Source organism: Corvus kubaryi, unplaced genomic scaffold (genome assembly GCF_017639235.1).
Source record: "Corvus kubaryi isolate FWS band 111438036 unplaced genomic scaffold, C.kubaryi_AGA036_p1.0 138, whole genome shotgun sequence".
NCBI classification, from domain to species: Eukaryota; Metazoa; Chordata; class Aves; order Passeriformes; family Corvidae; genus Corvus; species Corvus kubaryi.
Window position 1 is genome coordinate 1,567,113 of NW_024580672.1, and position 25,538 is coordinate 1,592,650.

The 25,538-nt window shown below is 34.9% G+C and overlaps 1 protein-coding gene across 50 annotated transcripts in view; it reads left to right on the top strand.

The window, feature by feature from the left end:
- KCNMA1 (potassium calcium-activated channel subfamily M alpha 1) overlaps positions 1-25,538 on the top strand; it is a 439,385-nt gene that overhangs the window by 277,809 nt on the left and 136,038 nt on the right. For 44 of the 50 annotated variants that reach the window (XM_042018554.1, XM_042018555.1, XM_042018556.1 and 41 more), the window contains 6 exons: positions 2,997-3,072; positions 7,830-7,905; positions 9,088-9,258; positions 10,869-10,960; positions 23,158-23,268; positions 24,948-25,053. In XM_042018554.1, the coding sequence (XP_041874488.1) occupies positions 2,997-3,072; positions 7,830-7,905; positions 9,088-9,258; positions 10,869-10,960; positions 23,158-23,268; positions 24,948-25,053 (632 nt within the window). Of the gene's footprint in view, positions 1-2,996; positions 3,073-7,829; positions 7,906-9,087; positions 9,259-10,868; positions 10,961-11,058; positions 11,151-23,157; positions 23,269-24,947; positions 25,054-25,538 lie in introns of all 50 variants that reach the window. The other 6 variants (XM_042018549.1, XM_042018576.1, XM_042018580.1 and 3 more) reach the window with 1 other exon arrangement.

Consider the following 25,538-nt stretch of genomic DNA (forward strand, 5'->3'; position numbering starts at 1 on the left):
CAGAAAACACTAAGCTGAGCGGTGCAGTTGACATGCCTGGGGGCACACGATGCCATCCAGAAGGAGCTGGACAAGTTTGAGAAGTGAGTCTGTGGGAACTTTCTCAGGCTCAACAAGGCTGAGTACAGGGTCCTGCACCTGGGTTGGGGCGACCCCCAGTGTCAACACAGGCTGGGTGAGGGAAAGGATTGAGAGCAGCCCCTGCAGAGGATTTGGGGGTGCTTGTAGATGAAAAGCTGAACATGAGCCAGCAATGGGAATTTGCAGCCCAGAAAGCCAATTTTGTCCTGGGCTACATTCAAAGCAGCATGGGCAGCAGGGCAAGGGAGGAATTTCTACCCTCTTCTCCATTCTTTTGGTACCCCACCTGGAGCATTTTGTCCAGCTCTGGGGTCCTCAGCACAAAAAATACGTGGACCGTTTGGAGTGGGTCCTGAGAAGGGCCACAAAAATGATCAGAGGGGATGCAAAGCCTCTCCTGTGAGGAAAGGCTGAGAGAGTTGTTCAGCCTGAAGGAAAGAGGGATGTGGGGAGACCTTCTTGTGGCCTTTCAGTACCTGAAGGGAGCAGACTTTTTAGCAGGACCTGCTGCAATAGAAGAAAGGGTAATGGTTTCAGTATAAAAGAGGGTTGTTTAGACTACAGTTAAGGAATTTTTTACAATGAAACGCTGGAATAGGTTGCCCAGAGAGGTGGTAGATGCCCCATTCTTGGAAATATTTAGGGTCAGACCAGACACAGCTCTGAGCAACCTGATCTCGCTGAAGATATCCCTGCTCTTTGCAGGGAGGGTTGGGCAAGATGACCTTTAAAAATTCCTCCCTACTCAAACTATTGTATGATTCTGTGAAAATCACATAAAATGAAATACATATAGGAATATAATAGCAGATCTGTTTGTGCCTAAAAAAATTTTGGTGACTGGAAAGAATTAATTTGCTATGTAATAATCCTTTCGGCTTTTAAAATTGAAAGCCAGTTTTATTTTGTAGTTAAACTGTCCAAGCAAACTGTCTAGCTTTTTTTTTTTTTCTAATTCTATTCTCTGAAGGGAATTTAAAAAACGATGTGGGCTGTAACAAATGCAGAACTTAATCTATAATGATTTTCTTCTTCCACAAAGAAATACATTGAAGCCATAGCATTTTTCTTCTATCATTTAATGTCTTAGCAACTAAATGTGCCTTAATTAACCCTTATAATGATTTGGAGATAGCGGTTTTATTGCTAACTTAGATGTTTCTCAGGTCTCTTTTTGAAACATAGTGATGGTTAACTTGGTCATCTCATTAGCTTCAGACGCAGTGCAGAGAATTTGAGAGGAAGGGTTTTTTCTCCAACCAGCCATTTTTCATGAAAGTTCATAGGGAGTGGAGCGAGGAAAGCAGCTGGATGAAAAAGAGCTGGAAAGTTTATAATTACTACTAAGGATCCTCTCCTTCCCTGTCTAACCACATCTCTTTGAATGGGAGTAGCAACTGTGGGAACTACTGGAAGTGGAACAGAGGGATGTGTCTCTCACAGTTTTAGCAATATGATCCAAAGTTATCATTCCCTAATTGCAAATGGATCTGATATTTATAATTTTTAAGCTTCATTTTATTGCTTTTCATTTAGGTCCCTGAATCCATTTAGCAAGTTTTCATTAATTTTCAGAGTTCCCCACAGTCAATAATTAAAAAGCATTATATCCATGTAATAGACAGAAGTGTACTTTAACACTACTAGGGAGGCTTAACAAGGCTACTTAACAGGACTATTTATAAGCCTTAGCAAGAGCAAATATTTTATTTAACAACTTTCCGAGAACACCGCCGGATAAACTTCTTGATTTAAACGCATCTTGCCACTTGCACCTTTGTGCTTGAGGGGAATCTATTATTCCAGCAAGATGATGGAAGTTGTGACCAGGTTTATATGTTTGCCAGGATCAGTATTTCTTTAAGTTTCTAGAAATAAAATCTGGTTTCTTGCACTGGAATTGGATAAAATAAATGTCAATTAAGAGAATGTATGAGAAGAAGCTGCTCTGGCCCTTCCCGTAACAGTTGCAATACCATGTTACACAACTTTTATGTAACTCCTGGCTGTAGTTTCTAATAAAAATTATCCTTCAAGCTTTACTTTAATTTTATAAGCTGTGCATATGTACAGTACAGAGTGTACTTTTATTCATATGCCAAAGATCTGCGGCCAAATCATCTACAATCAGCATAAGACTATTTTAATAATTTAAGCCCTTAATCTTCTATATTAGTTTCTCTTGCAGACACTCTCTTTGTGTCACTGACTTTGTAGTTGTCTGGGAATTGCTATACACGCAATCTGCTTTCAACATAAAAATGCTATTTCTTTGTAAAAATACTTATTTATGTATTCCTATAGTTATAGACTGATGGAAAGAATTATAGTAAATTTGCCATTTTTAAGAGAAAATGTGTAATTTCTCTGTTATCCTGCTTGTGTTTTTTGAAATTAGGGTGGAGATAAGGAGCATTATTACAATAAAAGATTTTACGTCATTAAGATTTACCAATTTAATCAGGTATATACAGTCTACTTTATCCAGGTTATCAGATCTCTTGCCGATGATCTGTTACTTTTCACTAAGCAACGTGGGAGCTTGGAGGACTGAGACACTTTCAGATCTGCGTGTGTCTTTGACAGGCTGAAAGAGAAGGACGTTCACTGCAACTCCCAACTGAAACCTCAGTGAGGTTTTTTCCTCTTAGCTTGCAGCCTGTATGTCTCCTCCCATTACATCCTACATAAACTAGGGCTTTCTGGTAGGATACATAAGTTATTAGGGAAATAAATTTAAAACAGTTTGAAAAATACCTGTTGAGGATCCTTGAACAATTAAATATGGAAGAACATTTCAAAGGTATTTGACATTTTGTATGCTACCTATGTTGATTTAATTGATCACTGTCATTGTGATGTGCAGTTATCATTTGAATTATTCTTCACTGTAACTTTGTTTTCTTTTACTGCAGGTTTAAGATTTTTAAGAGCCCTTAGACTGATACAGTTTTCAGAAATCTTGCAGTTTCTGAATATACTTAAAACAAGGTAAGACTTTTTTTACATTCTGATTTAGTTGCATTGGTGACAGAATGTAAATGGCTTAGGTTTGGGGCCCTAGTAATATATGATTTTCTTTTCTGGAAAAAACCCCCACTTGTTATCTGTTCTTTAAACCTTTTTCTGCTGTTAAATGATTGGTCAGTGATAGCATCTCTTGCAATGTGACCAGTAGATTTTAATTGATATGTTGTTACATTTGATATATTGAACAAGGTTATGTGTTGATAAATTAAAAGCAGAATGAATTATACATTTGCACTGATTAAACATTGCTTCTTTCCATATAGTCAGTCCATGTTCTACTGTCTTGAAAAAAACTGAAATCCAAATTCATTCAACAGAATACAGTTTAAAAGTATTATAAGAAATTAGTATTGTGGCTCTTCCAGTTTTTTTGAACTGAGCATCCTTTATCACAACAAAAACGTATTAAAAATTACACTGAGCTATCTTTATATTGTGTTCATTTTCCTTAGTATTTCTTCCATATAATAATTAAAGTACTCCAATTAATCTTCTGGCTTACCGGTTCTTTGGCCTATTAATACATGAAAGTTGTGCAGGAAAAGCACAGTTTTGGACAAAAGATCATTTTGAAGGAAATAAAAAGAAACCTTCCCATGCCATGCAGTTGAAGACATTGTTTTTCATCATCTCTAAAATACTCCAGGGGAAATACTGAACCCAGCTTTTGATAATTACTGTAAATTCAGTTCCATTTTGAAGACCTCTCCTATCTGCACCAGTTGCTGTAGATGTATGAGGGTTTTATATGCAGATTTTGTAGCAATGGAAAAATAGGTACAGAAATTTGTACACACTCACAGTAAACAGCTGTTTTGTCAACCTTTAACCTTGAAATTATTGTCTCTGCTGTAAAACTCTCACACTGTCTGTCTTTAGTTGTGTTACTGGAAGGAAGCCAGTTCTTTTCAAACAAAGACATCAAAGAATGTGCAGTGAAGTCCCGCAGCTCAGAATGTTCAGTCTGGTAAAGGAGAATAACATTTAACATGCAGAGCAACCTTGCCATAAGAAATGGCAGTCAGTGAAGAAGCCCCATAAACTGAAAGGATTTTGGATAAAAGCTAATGGCCCCTTCAGTAATGGGGGATTTGTGAAATTCCAGAACCATAAGTGTGCATTAATCACGTTCAAGGTACTCAGAGCTAGTTTATTTGAAAATTGACCCGTTCATTGAAATAGACTTTCTCTGGTGCAGAATTTACTCTTATATTAGATATCATCATCTCTGTGATTCTTTATATGACTGGCAAAGTATCTGTAAACCTCAAATGTTGATTATTGAAAGCATGTAAAGCAAAACTTTCTTTTATGACTGTTTCACTTTAGTCAGTTAATTCATTTTTAGCAGTTCATCACTATCATCATTTATTTAACTGAAAAATTGTCACTGCCTCAAAACAGTTTTTAATGTCTCTCCCTGTTCCTGGTAGTGCAACAGAAAGTCATGTGTGCTCTCTTTTTTGTCTTACTTAATAACCTGAAATGAACTAAATGATTTGGAATGTCACTAAAGTTCACACAACTTTTTTTTTTTTTTTTTAGTGGATGTGTCGAATTAAAACAAATTAACAGAATGCAATTTGGTTTAGAAGAGTTTTTAGTTACACCTGACATAAATTTAATTGTGTGAGTGCTTTGAGGTTTTTAAAATGTCTTGTATGAGTTTAGCTTTTAGAAAGGAAAAAGCTAGAAAATTCCTGTATTACTTCTACTGCTACCTTCAATGAGAAACTTTTGTATTTTCAGTGTGTTTTGAAGTACCATCAGAACTGCAGTTCATGTGCTGCACACACATTTTCTATTACAGTATCAAAATACTGTTTGATTGAGAGCTTCTGGTTCTGAATTATTTAGCTTCCTAAAAAGAAAGCGTGCTGAGCCCTTGTGATTAATGGAGAATCTTCAGAAATTTTGTACGAGTTAGGGATGTTAAACAAGTAGTCTCAACAAATCTCATGTTATTTAAATAAAATTTAATCCTAAACTAATGCAGTGATTTTTTATTATTTAAATAAAATTTAATTCTAAACTAATGCAGTGATTTCAATTACATACCGTGGCCTTAAACCTTTATTATTACTTTAAAGTCTTACAGTGTATTGTATGCTTTTGCCCAGCTACCGCAACATTATTTTTTCTCAGGGATAGTTAAAAATCTTCTAGAATTAAGATTTTTTAGCATTTTTTTGCAGTCCATTTTCAAGGTTTTATTGAAATTTTCAACATTTTAGGTTTTTTGTGAACATAAAGATGAAAAATCAATGACAGAACTTGAGTTGTTCAATTGGGATAGCAAATTCAGCATATCATTACTAGCTTTGAAATTATAGTAGGGGAAGTACTTCTTATTACTTAAAAATTCAGCAAAAGATAAGAGTTCTCTGTTTGAGGTGATATGTATTTATATGCAAAAGGAATGGAACTAACTAGACCTAGGCATTTCAGTGCATTTAGCATTAATAACACATAACTGCAGACAAGATGAGAAACTGATAGGATATAATGGGCACTGCTGTGTTTTTTAATATTGAGTGCAATTGCAGAAGACATTTTCTCCTCCTTTTCCTCTTTTCTCCAGTAAAGAAAAACATTTACTCTAACCTATAAATTAAAATTACTCCTGGAATTAGTGACTGAGGATTACAGGGACATATATTATTTATGCAGGGAGCAGAAGGACCATTCCAAAAAGTGGAATCCAGTGAAAGAAGCTGCACAGTGCAACAGTAGAGGCAGTAAGGAGACTAGCAAAGTGTTAGGTAATTATTAGAGTATCTGGAAAAAAATACATTTGAAAAGATCCTGTAAGACAAAGCAAAATTTTACAGTGGCGCTTTAAAAGACTGTGCCCTGCCAAGGACCCATTTGTTTCCCTAATTTGAAATTAAATGTATTTAACTCAAGATTTTTTGTTCCCATGTTTTATAAAATTGAATTCTGCTGTTTTCAGTTGAAAATTTTCTCTCCTTCATTGTTTTCTAATATTTTTCAAAAAAACTGCGGGGGCTTAGGCAGGGCTCCCAGTAAGGGATTTTGCACAGATGTTAGAAAGAGCTTAAAGAGGGGGAAAACGTTTATGACTAATCCTTCATCTATATTTAGACTCTGGCAGAAACACAGGGAGTATTTTATAGAGGACAGACAAGATACAGTGTTTAATAAATCTGCAAAAATAAAATGTACCAAACAAGTAATGTAAATAGTTACTATTAATGGATATTGCAGTAATATGAGGAGACCAACAGACGCATTATTTTATCAGGAACATCTTGTGTTCTCAGTTTAGGTGGAGGATGATATTTGGCCTTTCATTAGGGAGCTTTCCATCAGCATCACTCCTATGATTTTGTTTAATCTAGGAACCCATTGGTTAGGGTCCTGTGCTATAACTGAATGTTACCACAAAAAAAAAATAGGGACTTTAATCAACCATCATTTAAGAAAGAGAGAAATAGGGAATATATGTTGATGTTGATGAACACTCATGACAAGACTGCTGGTATATTATTTTTGAATACAGTATTCATTTCAACATCTGTCATATTACCAGTCGTATTCTTTTCCTTGTACTTCCAGGTGTCTACTAACTGTAACTCTTAAAAATATTCTTAATGGAGCTAGTCTGGTTAATTTTCCAGGTTCTTTTCCCCATTTTTTTCCAAAAAGAATGCATTTTTATTGTCCTTAAAGTAGTTAGAAACATTAATTAATTCTACTACAAAACTACTACTGCTAAAACTGATAGTGAATTTTTTCCAAATTTTTATATTTTTGAATGTATTGCTTTAAGGATAATGGTGGTTCTTTTTTTGAGGTGTTATACCTCCTTATAAATATTTTCAAAACCATGAATGGGTAAGATTGTCTAGACACAGTCATACCTGGACTCCAGTTCCTTGGGTTTTTGTTGAATACCCTTCTTAGGACAGTGACTTTTGTGAGAAGAGAGGGAGCAGGTTTTATTTGTATTTCTTCCACAAGATTGTAAGTATGGTGTTTTCCTGCTGAACTGAATGAGGTCCTTGCTTCAAAATCACTTCTGGCTACAATAGGGAAAATACTACTCTGTGACTAAAAAGTATTTAAAGTATTTGCAGAGTTTGATTGGTAGGTTTAAATTACATTTTTTCCCCTTTTTTTTTTTTTTTGAGAAAAATGTGAATGTGAAATATGAAATACTCTAGTTTCATGTGAATTTTCCATAAAGAGGTCCATAGGAGTTCATGCAAGCAGAATAATAAGAAAAATACTTAGGACTTTACACAGGAACTGTAAAATACCTTAGTTCTTTAATTTGGGAATCATAATTTTATCATGTATTTTTTTATGTATTTACATGTAAATAATTCTGAGTGTACAGCAGTGAAAAATGGAGACATGAGTGTATTGAGAGGCAAGCAAATTATCTGTGAAGAAGCATTATTTATTTCTATTAGTTTGTTTATGACTAATGATGTAGCTAAGGTTTCTGTTCGTTTTTCTGCTCTCATTGGAACTTAATTTTCAAGCTATCTAAATTATAAAAATGTGAACTCTCCAAAGGAAAAATAATATATATTATACATAAACTTTTAGATAAATTTTTTAGGGAGTCTGTTTCTTTTGGGAAATAATCATCAGGTTTGTGAGTCTAAAGTATGCAGTTGTATACACGTACCTATAAAAAATGTGTGACAAATTCTAGTCTAAGTTCCTGTTTGTTTGTTTATTTCCAGTAATTCCATCAAGCTAGTGAATCTGTGCTCTATATTTATCAGCACGTGGCTGACAGCAGCTGGGTTCATACATTTGGTGAGTACATTTGAAAACACTTCACTGACTCTTTCTGATGGACCACGGGCTCTCTGAGCTGCTTTACTCCTGACGCTGCCTTGCTCTCGATAGTGCCATACCACACCGATAGAGTGCAACAAAGAGGCATCCCAGCTTCCCCAAGTTTAAGCTTGTTCTCATCTCTTGAGGAGGTGGTGGCAGTGAGTTCAGACATCCTGACCCCAGTGGGGATGGGACTGGCGCGGGTGAGCAGCAGGTGGCGGTGCTCGCCAGGGAACTCCCTCAGTGATGCTGCTGCCAGGCTGGAGCAGTTTCATTGACTCCACTTGGCGTAAGCCGCATGCAGCTATGTAAGATTGAATTCAAATTCCTTCTTTTCTTGCTATATCAGTCATTTAATGTTCACTCTTATAAAGATGCACAGAGATTTTGAATGTTTTAATTTATGATATATTCCTCATTCACATAGAACCATACTTTTACACTCATCTGGGTAAATATAGCACTTCTATCATAGAAGCAATAGCTTTTTCTATTTTTGAACAAACAAAACACCCCTTAAATATTACATCAAGACCAAGGGAATACTGTTTTCTAGGATTTGGATTTTTTTTCCTCTTTGTTTTTCAACAAAAGCTTTTTGGTTCTACTTAGGAATACTCAAACTTCAGCTTTTTACTGTAGAACAAATTTTTGATAGCAGACTCCTTTCCCACTGACAAATCTATAATTTTGTCTCAACAGTGGCTGGCTTTTTGGAGAAGTAGTAGTGTACTACTAAAGGTGCCAGTAATGCCTTCAATAGCTACCTAATCTTTTAAAACAAAAACATTGAGGATTATAATTGCATTACAAGTAAGATTTACCCTGAAAATATTCTGAACACATTTTTATTAAATGAACTTACCTAAGTACATGAGTAATTTATATTATTTAGTGGTGCATAGAAAAGATACTTTCTATAAATGATCTGAGTAGCAAGGCTTTATATATCGGCAAAAAAACTGTAGTGTGCTCTGTTTGGGACGGGGTCAGGTTCTGTATTTGATCAAAATAAATCACAGGAAAGGATTCAGAGTTCATAATTATATGCCAGGTTAAATATCTGTACACAAACGTGCACATGCATATATGGGTGGAGTTAATTTGGGGTTAATCATAATGAATATAATTCATTATATGTTTTCTTGTACATTGTAGGTGGAGAACTCAGGGGATCCGTGGGAAAATTTTCAAAATAATCAACCGCTAACATATTGGGAATGTGTTTATTTACTGATGGTTACTATGTCCACTGTTGGCTATGGAGATGTTTATGCAAAAACAACCCTTGGTCGCCTTTTCATGGTCTTCTTCATCCTTGGGGGATTGGTAAAAACCCTTTATATTCCTCTTAATACTACAGTTACCTTAAAACTTGATCCTGTATATCTCAATGTTGTGATTAAGGAAACAATAATAACTGGATTAGTAAATTAAAATGAATTATAAAACTTTAAAATTTGTTTAGTATGCATTTTTTCTGTAGATAAATATTTTGGCAGAGCTTTTCAAATTCGTCCAGAATTAGAATTTTTCTAATACATTTGAATGAGTAATGCATATGAATACATGAAGTGCCTTAATATTTTGACCTATAATGTTATTTGTAGTCCCCTACTTCTTAGTGACTGACTGTAGTGCGTTTTTGGAGGTTGCTATTGATATTTAAAGGCACTTTGCGGTTTCAGAAGTCCTACCCATCCTTCTGTGTTCCTTCCCAGAATTCCAACAAACACTGTGGCTTTGGACTGCCTTAAAGAGCAGCTTGCCTGATCCAGATGATGGCAAACCACGTTCTCTTTAATTTCAAACTTCCTTTCTGTCATGTAGTACAATTTTAGCTCACAATTTATCACATGACCATAACCAGTATCCTTTTATATCAGCGATTTCTTGTGTTCTTTGTCCTGTATGTAAACAGCACACAAGTTACTATTTATCTTGTCAACTTCTCCATTGTTTGTCAGTGTTAGTAATATTATTACACCTGTTGCAATGTTCTCTAAACCAGTAAAGTTTATTTTAGTATTTACACTGTGCAAGGTAAATGCTTTATGGATAACTTGTAATGTGTATCGTGCACGTACACACATATGTATGTTGTTACTTTATCCTCATCTACTGATTCCACATCTACATACATCTCACAGAGGTGATATGTATATAGCCAGTGTTATGAATGCCATATATGAGACACACACAGATATGTATTACATATATGCATTCCCATCTCTGCTCATTGACATGTGAAGATCATGTCAAATGGCAGTAGCTCTTCGAAGTATCCAGCCACAAGGAAGATGTTTGTTGGACAAAACATGGCAGAAAAATTTTTATTTTCTCCTCAAACCCTTTTTTCTATCACATGTTATTCCAATCCTTCTAAACCCAAAAACTTTTGGGAAAGTTTTTTTAGGGGGTGGGGGGTGTGATTTTTTTTTTGTTTCTTGATGTGGAAATAACCCCTGATTTCATCTTGTTTTTGTCTTCTTTTAAATTCTTACAATGGGGGTAAGAGTCTGTATTTTGAAATAGAAATGTAACATACTTGGCTTTCTTTTTTTGCAGTGGGGCTTAAAAAGGTTTTTTCCCCCTCCCCTTTTCCAGAAGAAATAGACCTAACTGTTTTTTGTGATTAGATACCAGTTTGAAGTAATTTTGTTCTTGTTTTGTTTTATGTGTCCATTTTTCCTCTTTTAGCCATTTTCTTTATAAGGTGTGCACCTTTTCCAAGACAAACTTTTATATTGAGCCCTCTTGTTTTGTTTGATAAGAACTTTTACATTTTTTTTTTTAAATTTCTTTTTAAACAACTGCATAGATCTAATTCTTTTTCATTTTCAGATCTTAAAAATATATATTTTCTGAAAATATTCATCATCCCCCTTTCTTTGGCCTCTCTTTTTAGTCTTTTCTTCTGTCTCCTATCTTCTTCTTAGGCCATGTTTGCCAGCTACGTCCCTGAAATCATAGAGTTAATAGGAAACCGCAAGAAATATGGTGGTTCCTATAGTGCGGTTAGTGGAAGAAAGTAAGTATCCCAAGAGGCTCTGCTGCCTCTGCTGCAGTAGAACACTCTCTGCATGCCATTTTCTTTTTTTTTTTTGTGTTTTTGTTTCATGCATGTAGGCAATGTTTGCTCGCTACGTGCCAGAAATTGCTGCTCTCATCCTTAATCGGAAGAAATACGGCGGAACTTTTAACTCAACCCGAGGCAGAAAGTAAGTCCAAAAAGACCAGGTGTGGTTGTGGGACTCTAAAGAGCCCCTGAAGGTGGTAATAGCTGACACACAGCTTACAAGGCTGTGTTTTTTGACATCAGATGTTACCACTGGAGAGTTGTCACACTATAATTAGAGACCTGGGCTGTGCTATGGTACAAGTCACAACATTTTGTTCCTACTTCAAGAGAACCTGGATACCACTAAGACTACGCTGACAGATCTTGTGAAAAGTGCTGCTATTAAATATGCAGTTGACAAGTCACCCTTTTTGCAGAAGTTACTTCACCGTTTTGGGCATCAGAATATCATGTGGTTTATCTCTTAAATAAGTGACAACGATAATTCACATGATTTTCAGACAACTCAGTTCTTCAGAAAACTTTGTTTTACTGGATGCAAAATAGGAGATATATTTTGACCACTTTGTTCTGTTGGACTGACTGTGCAAGAAGTCTAATAGCCCTCAATAGTTTCTCAATGTTCAACCAGCAGATTCAGACATCATATACTTCTTTTGACTTCCTGTGGATATTGCAAACTCCCATGATTTTAGGATCTATGACCAGGGATTTTAAAGCAGTTCTCTTCCCTATGCTACATTATACTTATCTGAAGAAGGGCAGGCAGTAGGCTTAATATCAATATAGTATGGTAAAAAACCAAACCCATAAAACCCACTATTTTTACCTGGTGGCAAAGGTTAAATTTTATTGGACCACATAAACTCATTACATTTCTGTTGAAAGCCTGCTTGTTTTCTTGGCCAAGTTAAAACTAGCTCTCTCCGGCATTCCCAGCAGCTGGACCTGCTGGGATATAGCCTTTACTGAACTAGATGTCCTTGGCGATACAGTGTGATACAGCACAGTATCACCTTTAGTGTTGCTATCCTTCATTTCATTACATATCATTGTCACATCCACTGGTAGAGGTATATTTACCCTGAAAGTCTAGTCATAAAGAGGGTCCTTTTCATATGATATAAATAAAGTACTGCAAGAAATTTATCTAATGAATTGTCCCTCTTCTTACTTTAAGTAAGAAATCATCACCCGTGCAACATTTTGTTGAAGTGCATCATGGTTTTATCAAGTTATTTCTCCTCTCTGTGTAGCAGAAAGACTGTAAATGTCCCACAGAGCTAATTCTAGAGTACTGTTTTGTATCACTGTGTAGAAAAATCAAAGTTTTAAAATTAGATATAGCTTATGCTATTTTCTGTTCAATAATACTCAAAAAATTAGATAGTGAACTTCAATACATGCATTTATTGAGATACCTTCAAATGTCTAAGGTAAACTGCAAACAAGGATGTTGGAAACTTGAATCACTTACCTAGACAAACTCAATGCCTTGATTTATTTCTGAGAATGAGTAGTATTGTTAATTTCCTGAAATGTTTATTTGTGACAGAGGCCAGGACTCCATTTCATGTTTATATTCATAGTTAGTTTATCAAAGAGAATTTTTTCAAATACACATGTACCTCTGTTTTCAAAGCTCCAGAGGAGTTATAGCGAAGGGAAATACGGTTAAAACCTGTTTTACACACAGAGTTTGTCTGTCCCCTTCTACATTGTCACTAGTACCCAGCATTGCTCAGATGTCTCTAAATTTGGACCTGATCTTCAGTCAGAACCCCACATCCTGAAAAGCTCAACTCCAGATTACAGTCTTCTGCTAGCTTTGGGGCGTGCTTAATTTTATTTTTTCACCTTTTGTTTTTGTCTTTCTTTATATGCATTGCACTGTTTGTTTTTATTTCACTATGTCGTCAGTGCTTTCTCTGCTGATCTCTACTGCTCATATAATTTGTTGCTTGAAACTCAGCTCTGTCATCAGCATACAAACTGTTCAATTTACTTTATGCATTATTTTCTGGTTCAATTATTAATTATGAAGTAGTTTAAAGATGTCCTTTGCTCATGTGGGTCTTTCATCAGAGAATCTAAGCTTGGGAACTGCATGGTAAAAAGCCATTAGCACCCCTTGTTTGATGTTGCTTTTACAGTCAGTAGAACAAGATTGATGAAATGTTATGTTTGGCCAAAACTGAAGTTTTCATTTCGAATTCACTGTTGAGAGAATGGATTGTCAGAACCAATAAGTTTTCCTTTGCTTGGGATATGGGCATGTGGTAGTAATTAGCAGTATAAGGTCTTTAGTTGAACAACCAAGCATAGATTCTGGCAGCAAAAATAATGGCAAACTACAGTTGTTCTATTTCTAACTTCAGAAAGTTTCCAGATAAAATTAAATACATTTCCAGTATGAAAACAGCTGAATTTTGGTGAAAGATGTACTTTCAGCCCTTAAAATAGCAAATGTATGTACTTCTTAAGTTTCTACAAAATAGATAAATACGTGGGATCTGCTTTGTAGCATTTATATAAGTTTATACATTGTCATGGTTTAACCCCAGCTGGCAACCAAGCCAGGAAACAGCGCGATGTTGCCTCCTAAACTGTGTGTGTGTAATAACATGATTATTAAACATTTAGGTCAGAAATTAAAACCAGTATATGATTATGTATGTTTTGAGTTTTGCACTGAGTGACATAATACTATGGAGAGGCTTGCTACAGAATTGTAACTATAAAGGAGCTGGAATGTATGCATAGGAATTATTGATACAAACTTCAGTTACTAAAGAAGAGAAATAACAAACACAGCAACAAGTTTGATCTTACACTTCGTTTTGCTTTTCAGCCAATAAAGTCCCCAGAAGATCATAAACTATATAGGATTCATTTTGCATAATACAGAACCCTGTTTTTGTCTTTGATGAGATGCATACCTTGGAAAGAAAAGTAGTTTGTAGATGGTATGGAGTTATCACTGGTTAAACGTACTAGATACTAGGTTCATTTTGTTATGAAAGTCTACAGGGAATTTTTTAGATTTTAAATTAAATTTTAATTCCTGCTTTGTAGTATGATTGTAAAGAGACTTCTCAGGAAACAGGAATTTCTTTATAGTCTTTGATTGAAGTTTTATCTTCAGCTGTTAAATAAACAGCAGTACTTACTGCTACATATATACCAAAATGCATACCAGTATATCTCAGTTACAAAATGTAACTGAGGCCAAACAGATGCATTTAATGATGAGCAATGAATTTGGCACAATTCCAGTCTGGAACAAAAAAACAACTAACCAACCAAAAAACCCCCAACAAATAAACAACACCCTCCCCACCCCAAATAAAAAAAGGAACCCCAAACAAACATTAAAAAAAAAAAAAAAAAAAAGAGAAGTTACCAAACAAGGTAGCAGTTGTTGTCTTCAATTACAGATTTATAAGCAATAAGAGCTTCTCTGTAGATAAGGATATTACTGCTAGACAGCTGCTTTTCTACTGGTTGCACTTATCAGAAGATGCTGTGGTGTTTTTACTCTGTGCCCTGATACACCAGAATCAGATGGTCAGTAGACAACCAAAACTGGCCCTCTCACTTTAGTTGTACTCAGAACAGAAAACTGCTTCTTGCCACAGGCATTACTAAATACAAATGATACAGAGAAAACCAGACTATAGTTACAAAGACAGAAAATAGTTGATATTAAATATCAGTATCAATTATATATATCAAACTAAATTGTAGCTGGGAACTCAGACATGAGAAGCAATGAGACCTTAAAAAAATTATCATACAACTAAGGGATATGTTAGAATAATAGTGGTGTGTCTTCCACTGTTTTCCACATCGAGTCCTACACAGCTTTTCTGTTTTCCCAGATGAGCAATTCAGTCACTACTGTTTTTTCTTCCAGTGCATTTCCCTGGACAAATTCTAAAGTACATGACGTTACACTTTGGGAAATACTTTATGCAAAGCAGCTATTGAACATAATATTCTTTACAATGAAAGATTCTTTACAATTATTACAAATATTTCTTCTTAGCCATTTTTCTTAATAATTATGAGACCAGCAAGTACTTCCTTACACCCTGTCTAAATTTAGCTCTTTTCTTTTTAAAGGTTTTAATTTGACTTTGTTTAGGCTTTTTCTCTAAACTATTTGTAGAATTTATGAGTTAGTGTTCAAGGGATCATTTTAAAGTGATGTTTCTAAAGTGAAGTACCATAAAAGGATGAAAAGGTATCTGCCACTCTGTCACCATAGCTGGTTTTAGAATAGAGCATTAAGCCTGCAGGTTTGTTCATGCATTCGTACCTCTGGAAGGCCAGAAGGTACACTAATCACTTTGCATGAATTTCTGAAGTGCTGTAATTACCTGCATTTTTGTAATGTTCAGGCTTTAATTCTTTTGAGACAAGGCTTTTCTTCAAGAAAGTCTTGGGTTTGAATAAGTAGATGCTATAGCCCTATTTTTGTGATAATTTGGAACTTACACATTTGGTTCCAGTCAAAATAGGAATTACAAGATCATCTGTGTTATTTTAAAGGAAAAAAAAAATCAAGTTTATTTTGCTTATGTTTTAATATTATTCATGTTACTGAGTGTGGAATGTGATGTGGTTAAAGATCCAGATATGTTTTATCTCTTCTAATTCATAATTAAAATTTTATTTTGTATTTACTAATTTACTTTTGCATCAAGATTGTTCTTGTTCCATTTCTGTATTTGTGTGTGCATACGATCAGACTGGATTCTAATTCTGTGAAATATTTTCCAGTGGAAGATATTAACTTACTGTAGATCAGCATGCACAAAGCTGTAGAAAGCATATGGAAAGAACATTTGTAAACTAATGAACTCAGCCTGGATAACTTACTGATTTTTTTCAGTCTTTACATTGAATTAATGACTTCTAATTCCATGGACTAAATTATTTTTGTCTTTTTTGTGCAAAACTATTATCAAATCCAATGCAAACTCTTTATGGGGGCAGAAGGCAGAACACAGCTTTCCATGAATAGGTATGGCAGAGAGCCTGCTTGAGCAGGGAGGTCGGATCAGATGAGCCACTGTGGTCCCTTCCAATCAGCCCCATTCTGTGATTCTGGCCATGTCTGTATAAACTGCTTGCTTTGTCACAATAGTACGTGTTTATGTTGGTCTTCATTACAGATTCAAAAGATTTAAAAATAAATAATCCAGAGGCATTACTATATTTAATATGTAAGATTAAAAATGCATTTGAATGAAATCACAGTTCTTTACTGTATAAGGTATTAGAACCTCTTGTTTTTCTTCTCTCATGATCTGCTCTGCTTCCCAGAGATTTCTTCAGATTTCTTAAATTTACAAGCCATAAATTATCAAATCATCAACATATCAACAGGAATAATCATCTGTTAGAAATTCCTTCCAGAAGGAAACATCGGATTCAATAACTAAACTTCACAGAGGAAAGTAAAAACTGTAGACAGATAGATATGGTAAACAGAAAGACAAACAGATAATTTAAGTTGACAGGCCATATTGGACTCATTAAAACATTTGAATTTCATTACAAATTAGAAAAAAAAAAGAGGAAAGTTAAGTCTTAACCAAAGAAAAGGTCCATTTGCTGCAGTAATGAGAGGCATAGCTCCAAAGAAAGTGACATTAAATTATTATATTAAATAATTTGATGCAATGTGTAAGATATTATTTTTTCAGTGGGATGAGAATGTAATAAGAGAATGTGACATGGATTACATTATGATCCCAGGGGTGTCTCTTTTTCCCATCTGCTAGCCATTCTTCTAATCCCACTTTTTCAAATGAAGTTTTGCTTAGTGATAAAGAAAATCTGACGAGTGTTAAATAAACTGACAGAAGAAATAGGACAAACTTTTTTTATATTTTGTGTGCATATTAAACTATATGCATTCTTTTGAAAGTAAGAAAGGGAACGTGGAAAGTGACATATAAGAACATTACGACTTAAAAATGTGTATTTGAGGTCTCATACCATGTTTTATTCCTACGATAATAGTGCTTATTTTCTATTTCTAATTGAAGTTGTAAAAGTTCCTTTTCTTTGCTTAAACTTTAAAAAAACCCTTTTGGATTTGGCATCACATAGCAGTAGTTGCTGCTCAAATTTTGACCCAAGAAAGACTGAATCTGATTTATAAATCTGCTGATCTACCATATTCTACAAACTGTACAGTCCAAGGTATTCCAGGCTGTGTAATGTGAGATGGCAGAAGTGATTAATTGATCAGCGAGTTTTAGAGATGTTTTGCTTTCACTTGGGTTCTGTTGCAGAAAATTAGTCATGACATTTTGGGATGATTTCTGTGGAAAAAAATGCATTGGCTCTGCTCATGGATGAAGTGCTCAAAAATCTGAAGATCCTTTCCTAACTTCTGCATTGCTTACAAAGGATTTAATTATTTTTTGACTCATTGAACGCTTAAAAAACACTTAAGGTGATTTGGAAATTAGTAATAATGGAAGAAAGCTATGTATTTAACAGAAAACACTTCCAGCTGATTTCAAAAGTAGTAACTTTCAAAAGTAATTTTTTGTGTGTATGCTATCTGCCACATGAAAGGTTACAAAAATGAAGTCCAGGGTTTGGAGGGATTAGAACAGTAGATTAAGGTCTGTTTGCAACTCAGATGCTAATGCTGGAGGTGTAGATTACTCCAGCATTTTACTGTAAGCTTTCTAGTATGGACTCCTTGTGCATGCTATTCAACAGTTTTTACTTCTCTTTGTAGTAAACTATTCACTTTTGTCTTCTGGTGATAAACCTGTTGTGGTATTTTTCATGAAAGCAGAAATACTTTAAATAATATTGCCATTCAGACTGAGTGTAAGGATGAATATTCATCCTTGAAGCTACAGTGGAAACCTCTTAACTAATCCAGACCCTGGATGAGGTAAATCACTGTGCTTTCATCTTATCATTGCAGTTTAGGCGGTATGCATCAAACAAAGAATATTAACTTTTAACTTGGTTTATAGAGAAACATTGCACAATTCCTTAGATCATGATCATAAAAATGTAAGATAAACTCATTTAGCTGTAGCTGAGCAAAGTTTAACTAAACATAGCAGCCCCAAGTGAATCATGTATGATAGCATGCCATGCAAACAGACTTGGATGAAAGCTCTAATGTGCAGTTTAAACAAAGAAGTGTGCTATTTATCCTGGATTAAAGGGGCTGAAATGCACTCTTGTATTGGTCACAAAGTGACCAAAGTGACTTAATATTTGCATCAGAGTAACTTTTAAATGCCTGACATTAACAATTTCCTATTTGTGTTAATCTGATGTAGGATCCGGTGGGGTTCCACTGATCTGTACTGTACACTATATACTGAAGGGAGCTTTTTGAGTGCTTCCTGGTATTACCTAGTCCCTTTTTCTTTACTCATGATTTAAGAGAGAATCCAAAGGCATGGAACCTGGTGGAAAAAACATATATTTCCTGTCAGAATTAATCAGCAGCTGCATGAGTACACTCTGCTTCCTAAATAGTTGACAGCTGAAGCTATCAAGTCCAATCTACAGAAATTAATGGTACCTGAGATATGTTATCACATACTGCAATTACCTCTCCTGTGACAGTACAGTCAAATGTTTATATACTTTTGATGTTGATACATATTTGAAAGTCAGTGCTTGGCTTCTTAGTAACTGCAACACTTTTGAGATCTTTTAATCCTTCAGGAATAAGGAACATAATAAAAATCTACTTCTGAACAAACAGTTGTAGGAGAAAAAATGTTAAACTTTCTTGACAGTCAATTTGCTAATATCCTTTAATATTTTCGGATTGTCTCCTTTCTACTAAAAGACTTATGGAGTCTGATGGGAGAATCAGATTGAGAAATTAGCTTACAGTTTAATTATTTTTTTTTACAATTATCGTTCTTGATTTCAGAGTATTTTATACTCTCTCCTCACAGATATGAATGACTAATGCAAAAAGTTGCATAAATATCACTTCTTAATTTCCTCCTTGCTGGAATTATTTTTTAAAAACCAACCTGCTGTGTCTTTTTTGTTCCAGAAGAGTCCATTATAAATGCCTCATTCTCAGCCTTAGCTTTTGTCATATATGCAATACATAGGCAAGGTTTTTTTATGGTTATAATTTTATAACACATTATTCTGGCTAACTGTACACCATGGCTACATAAGAGATCCTTAGAGGACCATCATCCTTGGGTTCAAGTCTTCTGTGAAAAAGAAAGGGAAACACTTCAAATTGTGGCTGCACTGCACTTACTAACCTTAACAGTGTTCATCTGAGAGGGGAGTTTACATTGAAATAAGAGAAAGACACAGAAGCACACACATGAAGTTTTGAGCTGAATGACCAGAATCCTGAGTAATGTTTGATAAATCATGAAAAGCACAAGCATCTAGAAATGTATTGTAAAGTGGTATGTTTGAGAATGCATAGCACTAGTAGATAAAGCAGACCATATATACAGTCTCTGTTGACATTTATTGACTTTTTTAATAAGAAAATATGACTGACATTCATCATTTTTTGAGCAAAACCTGTTAGACGGTAAAAGCTGCAGCCGGCGACTGGTATATGAAGAGTTTAGATGGTCAGTAGATTAAGGAATGATCAGAATGCTAAGCAGAAATACCATGAAAAGATCTGAGCATATGTATTTGATAAAAATATCATGATTTTATAGAGGCATCTAGATCAATATGCACCACACTTCCTTTAGTTACTTGACAAGTTGAACGCCAAATATTCAGCTGACTACTGGACAGAATTTTGTATTTATTATTTTTGATTTATTAGGACAGACTAGTTGGAGCTAGGTTTTTTGGTTTCTTTATACTTGTTCCAATGAAATGGATATTTCTTTCAAAATAAGCAGGCAAAAGATTTGCCGTTTTTATTGTGTCCTCTGAAGGAAGAACCATGCAAAGATCCTTTTTAAAGAATCCCATTCACAGTGGATCTGTTTTCGTTTACAGTGCTATTGACATGGTATGTTCTGAATTACCTCATGTCAGAAATCTGGTTGTTTTAACTTTTGCTCATTTCATTGTTTTCCTTACTGAAACAGTTTGTCTCTGTAGTAGCTTTGGATTTTTTATCACCATTTTTGTTTACTTTGTAAGAAGCTGGAGTACTTTTAGTAAATAGATCATTATGTCAGTATTAGGGTGGAAAAAAATAGGTACTGTGGAGAATTTAAATTATATAGAATCACAGTTGAAATCAACTGTGTGCATCTGTGCCAATTCTTCATATTTGAAATATTTTCATATTTTTTCATATTTCTCAAATTCATTTTGAAGATGCTAAATATATATGGGAGAGGAGGGATTAGTCCATCTTTGTTGATAGACTATGGGTCCTGATAAGCTTTTGATTCTTTGTAAAAGACTTCTTTTTCAGCATCACAATCATGTAATATGGATTCCCACTGGTGTATTAAACCAGTGTCACATCTGGTATGTGTACCAATGATAACTATTACTTAACGAAACCCTCAGTCCTCCTAAATACCTATCAGTAATAAAAATGTCTAAATTCCTAAATCATGGGACTTTCTAGAGTTTGTTTTTAAAGAATTAAAAAACCCCTGAAATAGTAATAATGTATTAGTTTTGAGGTTTTTCATAAAGAAGAGCTTAATGCAGAAGTTAGACATTTCTGTTGACCCAATAAATTTAATTAAATATATTTCTACTAACCAACTCTTCTGCAGAAACCAAAAGATATCCACTGTGTTGGCTTTACTTTAAGTCTCAGCGCATGGAAAAAAATCGGTGCTTATAAAAAGAAAAGTGGTTAGTGAAACAAACAGAGGAAGTTATAAATCTTTAAATTATATACAGGACAGATTGGAACAATATAAGCTCTTCAAGTTTTCTTAAATAATGTACTTAATAACTCTGTATGTGTGAGTAGGAAATCTGTTTTCAATTTCTTTTACTTCTAAGCAAAAATATAAATTATGTTAAAGGAAGGTTTTTTTGGTGGGAGTTTTCAACCAAAAATGAGCGCAAGTATCTTATCAGAAAATATTCTTTGAAAGCCAGGAGGTTTTGTTGCAGTCACTGTTCAGGACATTGCCTTGCACTAAGAAAAGAAGGATGGATTATGTCCAACTCCAAATCAGAGTATAAAATGAAACCACAGTCCAGATGCCTTTTAACACTTCAAAAAAAAATTAGTCCTGATGCCCAAATGCAAGAGTATTTGGCAGCCAAATGTTTTATTGTCACTGGAGTAGATTGTTGTGAGTCCCTCAGTGAGAGTCGTAACAGGAGTGTACCAAAGGCATCTGCTTTTAGAGGAGCTTTTTGTTGCAGATAACCTCTGGAGGTATCTTATAGCATGAATTATGTTGTAATTTTTTGGTACTCTGATAATTTCATCTACAATACAATATTTTGGGTTGCACAGACATATTTTAAAATGTGAACTCTAATTAATGACGGAGAAGAATCCATATTAAGTGAAATCAGCCAGGGAGATAATAAGTTTTCTACACAGGATTGCAGTGTATCAGCAGAGCATTCAGGAAGATACCCAGCTATAGGTAACAGCACTGGATTTGTACAAATGACTTCCCTGCAATCAGGAATTATTTCTGCTATCAGAAGCAAAGCATAAACTATTCAGATGGAAAGTTCAATTTCTTAATTAGTAATAGATGGAGACATTTGAAGAAAATAGTACCCGTTGTTTAAAATCAGTCGTCTTGGAAAATGTGCACAGACAGTATAGGGAATATTAACTGCTATTTATCATTTCTTTGTGAGTTTTTGATGCTAGATGGGTTTACAGTCAGGAAAAGCATTAAATAGCACTAGACAGCAAGAACTTCCCAATATGTTAGTGTAATGTAGTGTACCAAACAGTCTGTTCAGAATTTACATCAAGTAAACTACTAAGGTTTTAAACATCTCTTCAGAATCTGAAGCTTCCTGAGGTTTTCCATTTACATTGCTATTTTATATATAACAATGCAATAAGACGTATCTGTACACCTCTGGCAACTCAGGCAACTTGCCATCAGGGAAACAGGGGAAGAGTCCTTCTGGTGGGGGCAGTGTAGACATGGTTCTCCCCAGTACCCAGCATGCTGCAAACTCTGCCAGGTTGCGAAGCTCCCAGAGGAAACCTCCTAAGGACTCCTTGCCCCAAGGAAAAAGGCTGACCTGATATATTTCATGTCTTGTTTTCTGATACTGTGCTTACTATCTCATAAAACAGGAAAGCTTTAATTCGTGCTTTTGTGTTTTTAAGTGTTTGCAGTTCAAGGGCTCTGTGCTCTATACATTTGCTGCACCTAAAACCTCTGTTGAAAAAAAAAAGCCAAGGTGAAACTTTGAATAGCAAGTTTAGCAATAAACATTCAAAATATTGAGTCCTATGGTAAATACAAACCAGCATGGCCAGAGTCTCCTATAAACTTCTATAAAATGAAACAGTTGAAATTTTAGACTGTTGCTATTTCTAAAATTGCATTTGAGTCCTGGTGATGTCATTAAGTACTCATGCAAAAGGAGTTACCACATTTCAAAATAAATGTTTGTGATAATAGTAAACAATGAATTTTTGCTACAAAGTGCTCTCCTTCTAGGATTTATGGTAGGAAAAAGATTTATTTTCTTGCTGCTTATGGCCTATAATTGGCAAGCTTTGCACTGCCTTCCTTGGCATAGAAGTCTGCTTCAACTGTAGAAAAATATTGAATCATTTTAGGGAGATTTGCTGTCATAACCCAAAAATTTAAACAGTAAATCTTAATAGAGGAGTTACAGATACTGAGAAAGATGTGCAAAATAAAGAAATATGATTTTGAAAGGGACTGGTTAATACAGTGCATAAACATACATACAACTGATGCTACTTATTGTTAGATCTGTAATACAACATGGGCAAATGGCTTTACAGGTGAGACTGTGTATATATATATTTGCAGTTGCAAAAAACCTTTTGGAATTGATATTTTCCTTCTCTGACTTCATGGAATGGGATCTAGAGAAACATCAAGAAGAGACTAATGCTTTTTTTTTCCCAATAAATTATCATTTCCGTTTCTGCTTTCTTGCTTCCTTGTTTTACCTTCTTTGAAAGATTAACTGTGATTTTTCTGTAACAGGCACATAGTTGTCTGTGGTCACATAACACTTGAAAGCGTGTCGAACTTCCTGAAGGACTTCCTGCACAAGGATAGGGATGATGTCAATGTAGAAATCGTCTTTCTGCATAAGTGAGTAATCTTTCAAGATTGGTCTTATCATCTGTTACTAAAACTCATCAAGTTAAGCTGTATCTTCTGGGAGGACAGAGAATCCAATATGTCTTGAGAAAGGGTTTTTTTCTGCGTTTTTCATAACTCCCTACTAAGTACATGTGTTTAAAGCAGACAGACTTCAGACCCAGTTGTATCGTCTGGGAGGTAGATAGCTAAATGCATAGTCGAAGTGGGGCTTGGGTTATGAAATAAAAAATACTGAAATGCAAATACAGGCATCAGAGATTTTTTTTTAGTGGTAAATATTCCTAGGGAAACTACCAAAATGAGTAAAATCAGTAAAACTAATGAGAAACACTGTATGTTGTACAAACTTATGGTATCTGAAAATACCTTTTCTCCCTAGATTTCTCTAGGAGGAATTCTTATTTCAAATTGCAGAGTATTTATAAAATGAAAAATGTCGGTGCAGATTTAGTTTTAATATAAGTGAGATATTTTACAATATATTGATAGAAATTAAATTCTTGTCATGGTGATAATCAGTACTGCTCTTTATTACATTATATATACATACCTGCGCACCCATAGTATCTTGCCATTTTCGGATGTGGAATTTGGAAAGGTGTCTTAAGGTGGTTGGTGTTTCTTGCAGGGCCTACATGATGTGTAACACAATATCAAACAGCCACGTCTAGGGGAGGAACTACTAGAAAAATCCATGTGATAGGAGACAGTATCTTTTCTGCTCTTTAATGGCAGCTGTTTAGAAGAGTTGCAAGTTATAAATCAGTAATATTTTTGCATTCAGCAACGTGTTCTGCACTTTTTGTCAAAGAAAATGATTGAAAAGTTACGGAATAATTTGTGATGATTTAACAGTGGAAGCTGAAAACTAAGAATCAGCAGCAGTTGCACAATTTTTTCATCTAGTCCTTTCAATTTGAGCTAGAGATTATATCCTCAAGTGACTACATCATTTTTTTGCATTCCCTCTCTATGTAATAACAATTGAGTGTGACAAAAAATTGGAGATCAAGATTTCCACAGTGAAAATGTGTGGTGATAGGAATCAGGAAACCGCATATTCACATGAAAGGTGTTTAGCACCTTGCTACTTGTTTGTGCCTGTAGCAATTAAATCCTTTCCATTTTAATGAGTGACACTAGAAAAGATATTTACAAGGTTGGTGCCACATTATGTAATTGACTGTAATCCATTTAATGTTTCTTTCGTTTCTGGAAAAATGAAATGAGACAGAAGGTCGTGTCATCATTATCTTTGTTTTACTTGTAGCTCATACAGGCCACAGGGTCCCTGTCTGGTTTCTTTTTCTGGTTTTTAGTGATACTGCGTTAAACTCTTTCATTCAACACAGTCAGCCGTTGTGGGAATGGTGGGGACACGCAGAGAATGATTATGGTACTATATAATTTCTGTGTAGAATTCTGGGAAAGGATGTTTTCAAAACAAGGTGGGCCTGAAGCACTGCAGATAGAAGTAAGGCAGTGACAGCAATGTAGTGTTTATCTTTTAACTAAGGCACACTGTTTCCACACCACAGAAAAAGCATCAGCAGAAGTCTGAATATCTAGAATAGATAAATGGGTGGGTTTGTAAATGCAGGAAATGGAGCAGTTATGGAAACTGACTTGTCGTTTGCTCTTGTGTTTTCTTCCTCTTTCCAATGCAGTATCTCCCCTAACCTTGAGCTGGAAGCTCTTTTTAAACGACACTTCACTCAGGTGGAATTTTATCAGGGTTCAGTCCTTAATCCCCATGACCTGGCGAGAGTGAAGGTAACAGCTCTGTTGTTCTGATCTCCTGCTAATTGACTTTGTCTAAGTGCTCCTTGCATTATTTGGAAAAAAAACCGCACTAAAGCCCTTCCTCGTGTAACCCCAAAATAATGTTTTTCCATCTCTATTATCTTAAGTAATAGATTATATCTGTCCTTGTAAACGTTTTTTTCCCATTTCTTTAGATCTTCAAAGCTACAGCAGCGGTGACTTAAGATACATTGTCTGCCATTCCATTGAACTCTTTATGAATTTTTCATTGATGTTTCTTCAAAAGTGTATTTTACATTAATGTTTGATATAGCAAGATATTGTCTTACAGTAATTGCTTAAAATGCTGTTGTCTTAACTTATCAGAACAGCTAAAAAAATATTTTTTCACCTTCCAAACCCTTTTTCTGTTGTCTAGAATCCTGAAAGAAAAATGCAACTTAAAATTTTTGGTAGATAAAGTTAAATAGTTTTATTTATTTAAATATTTATTA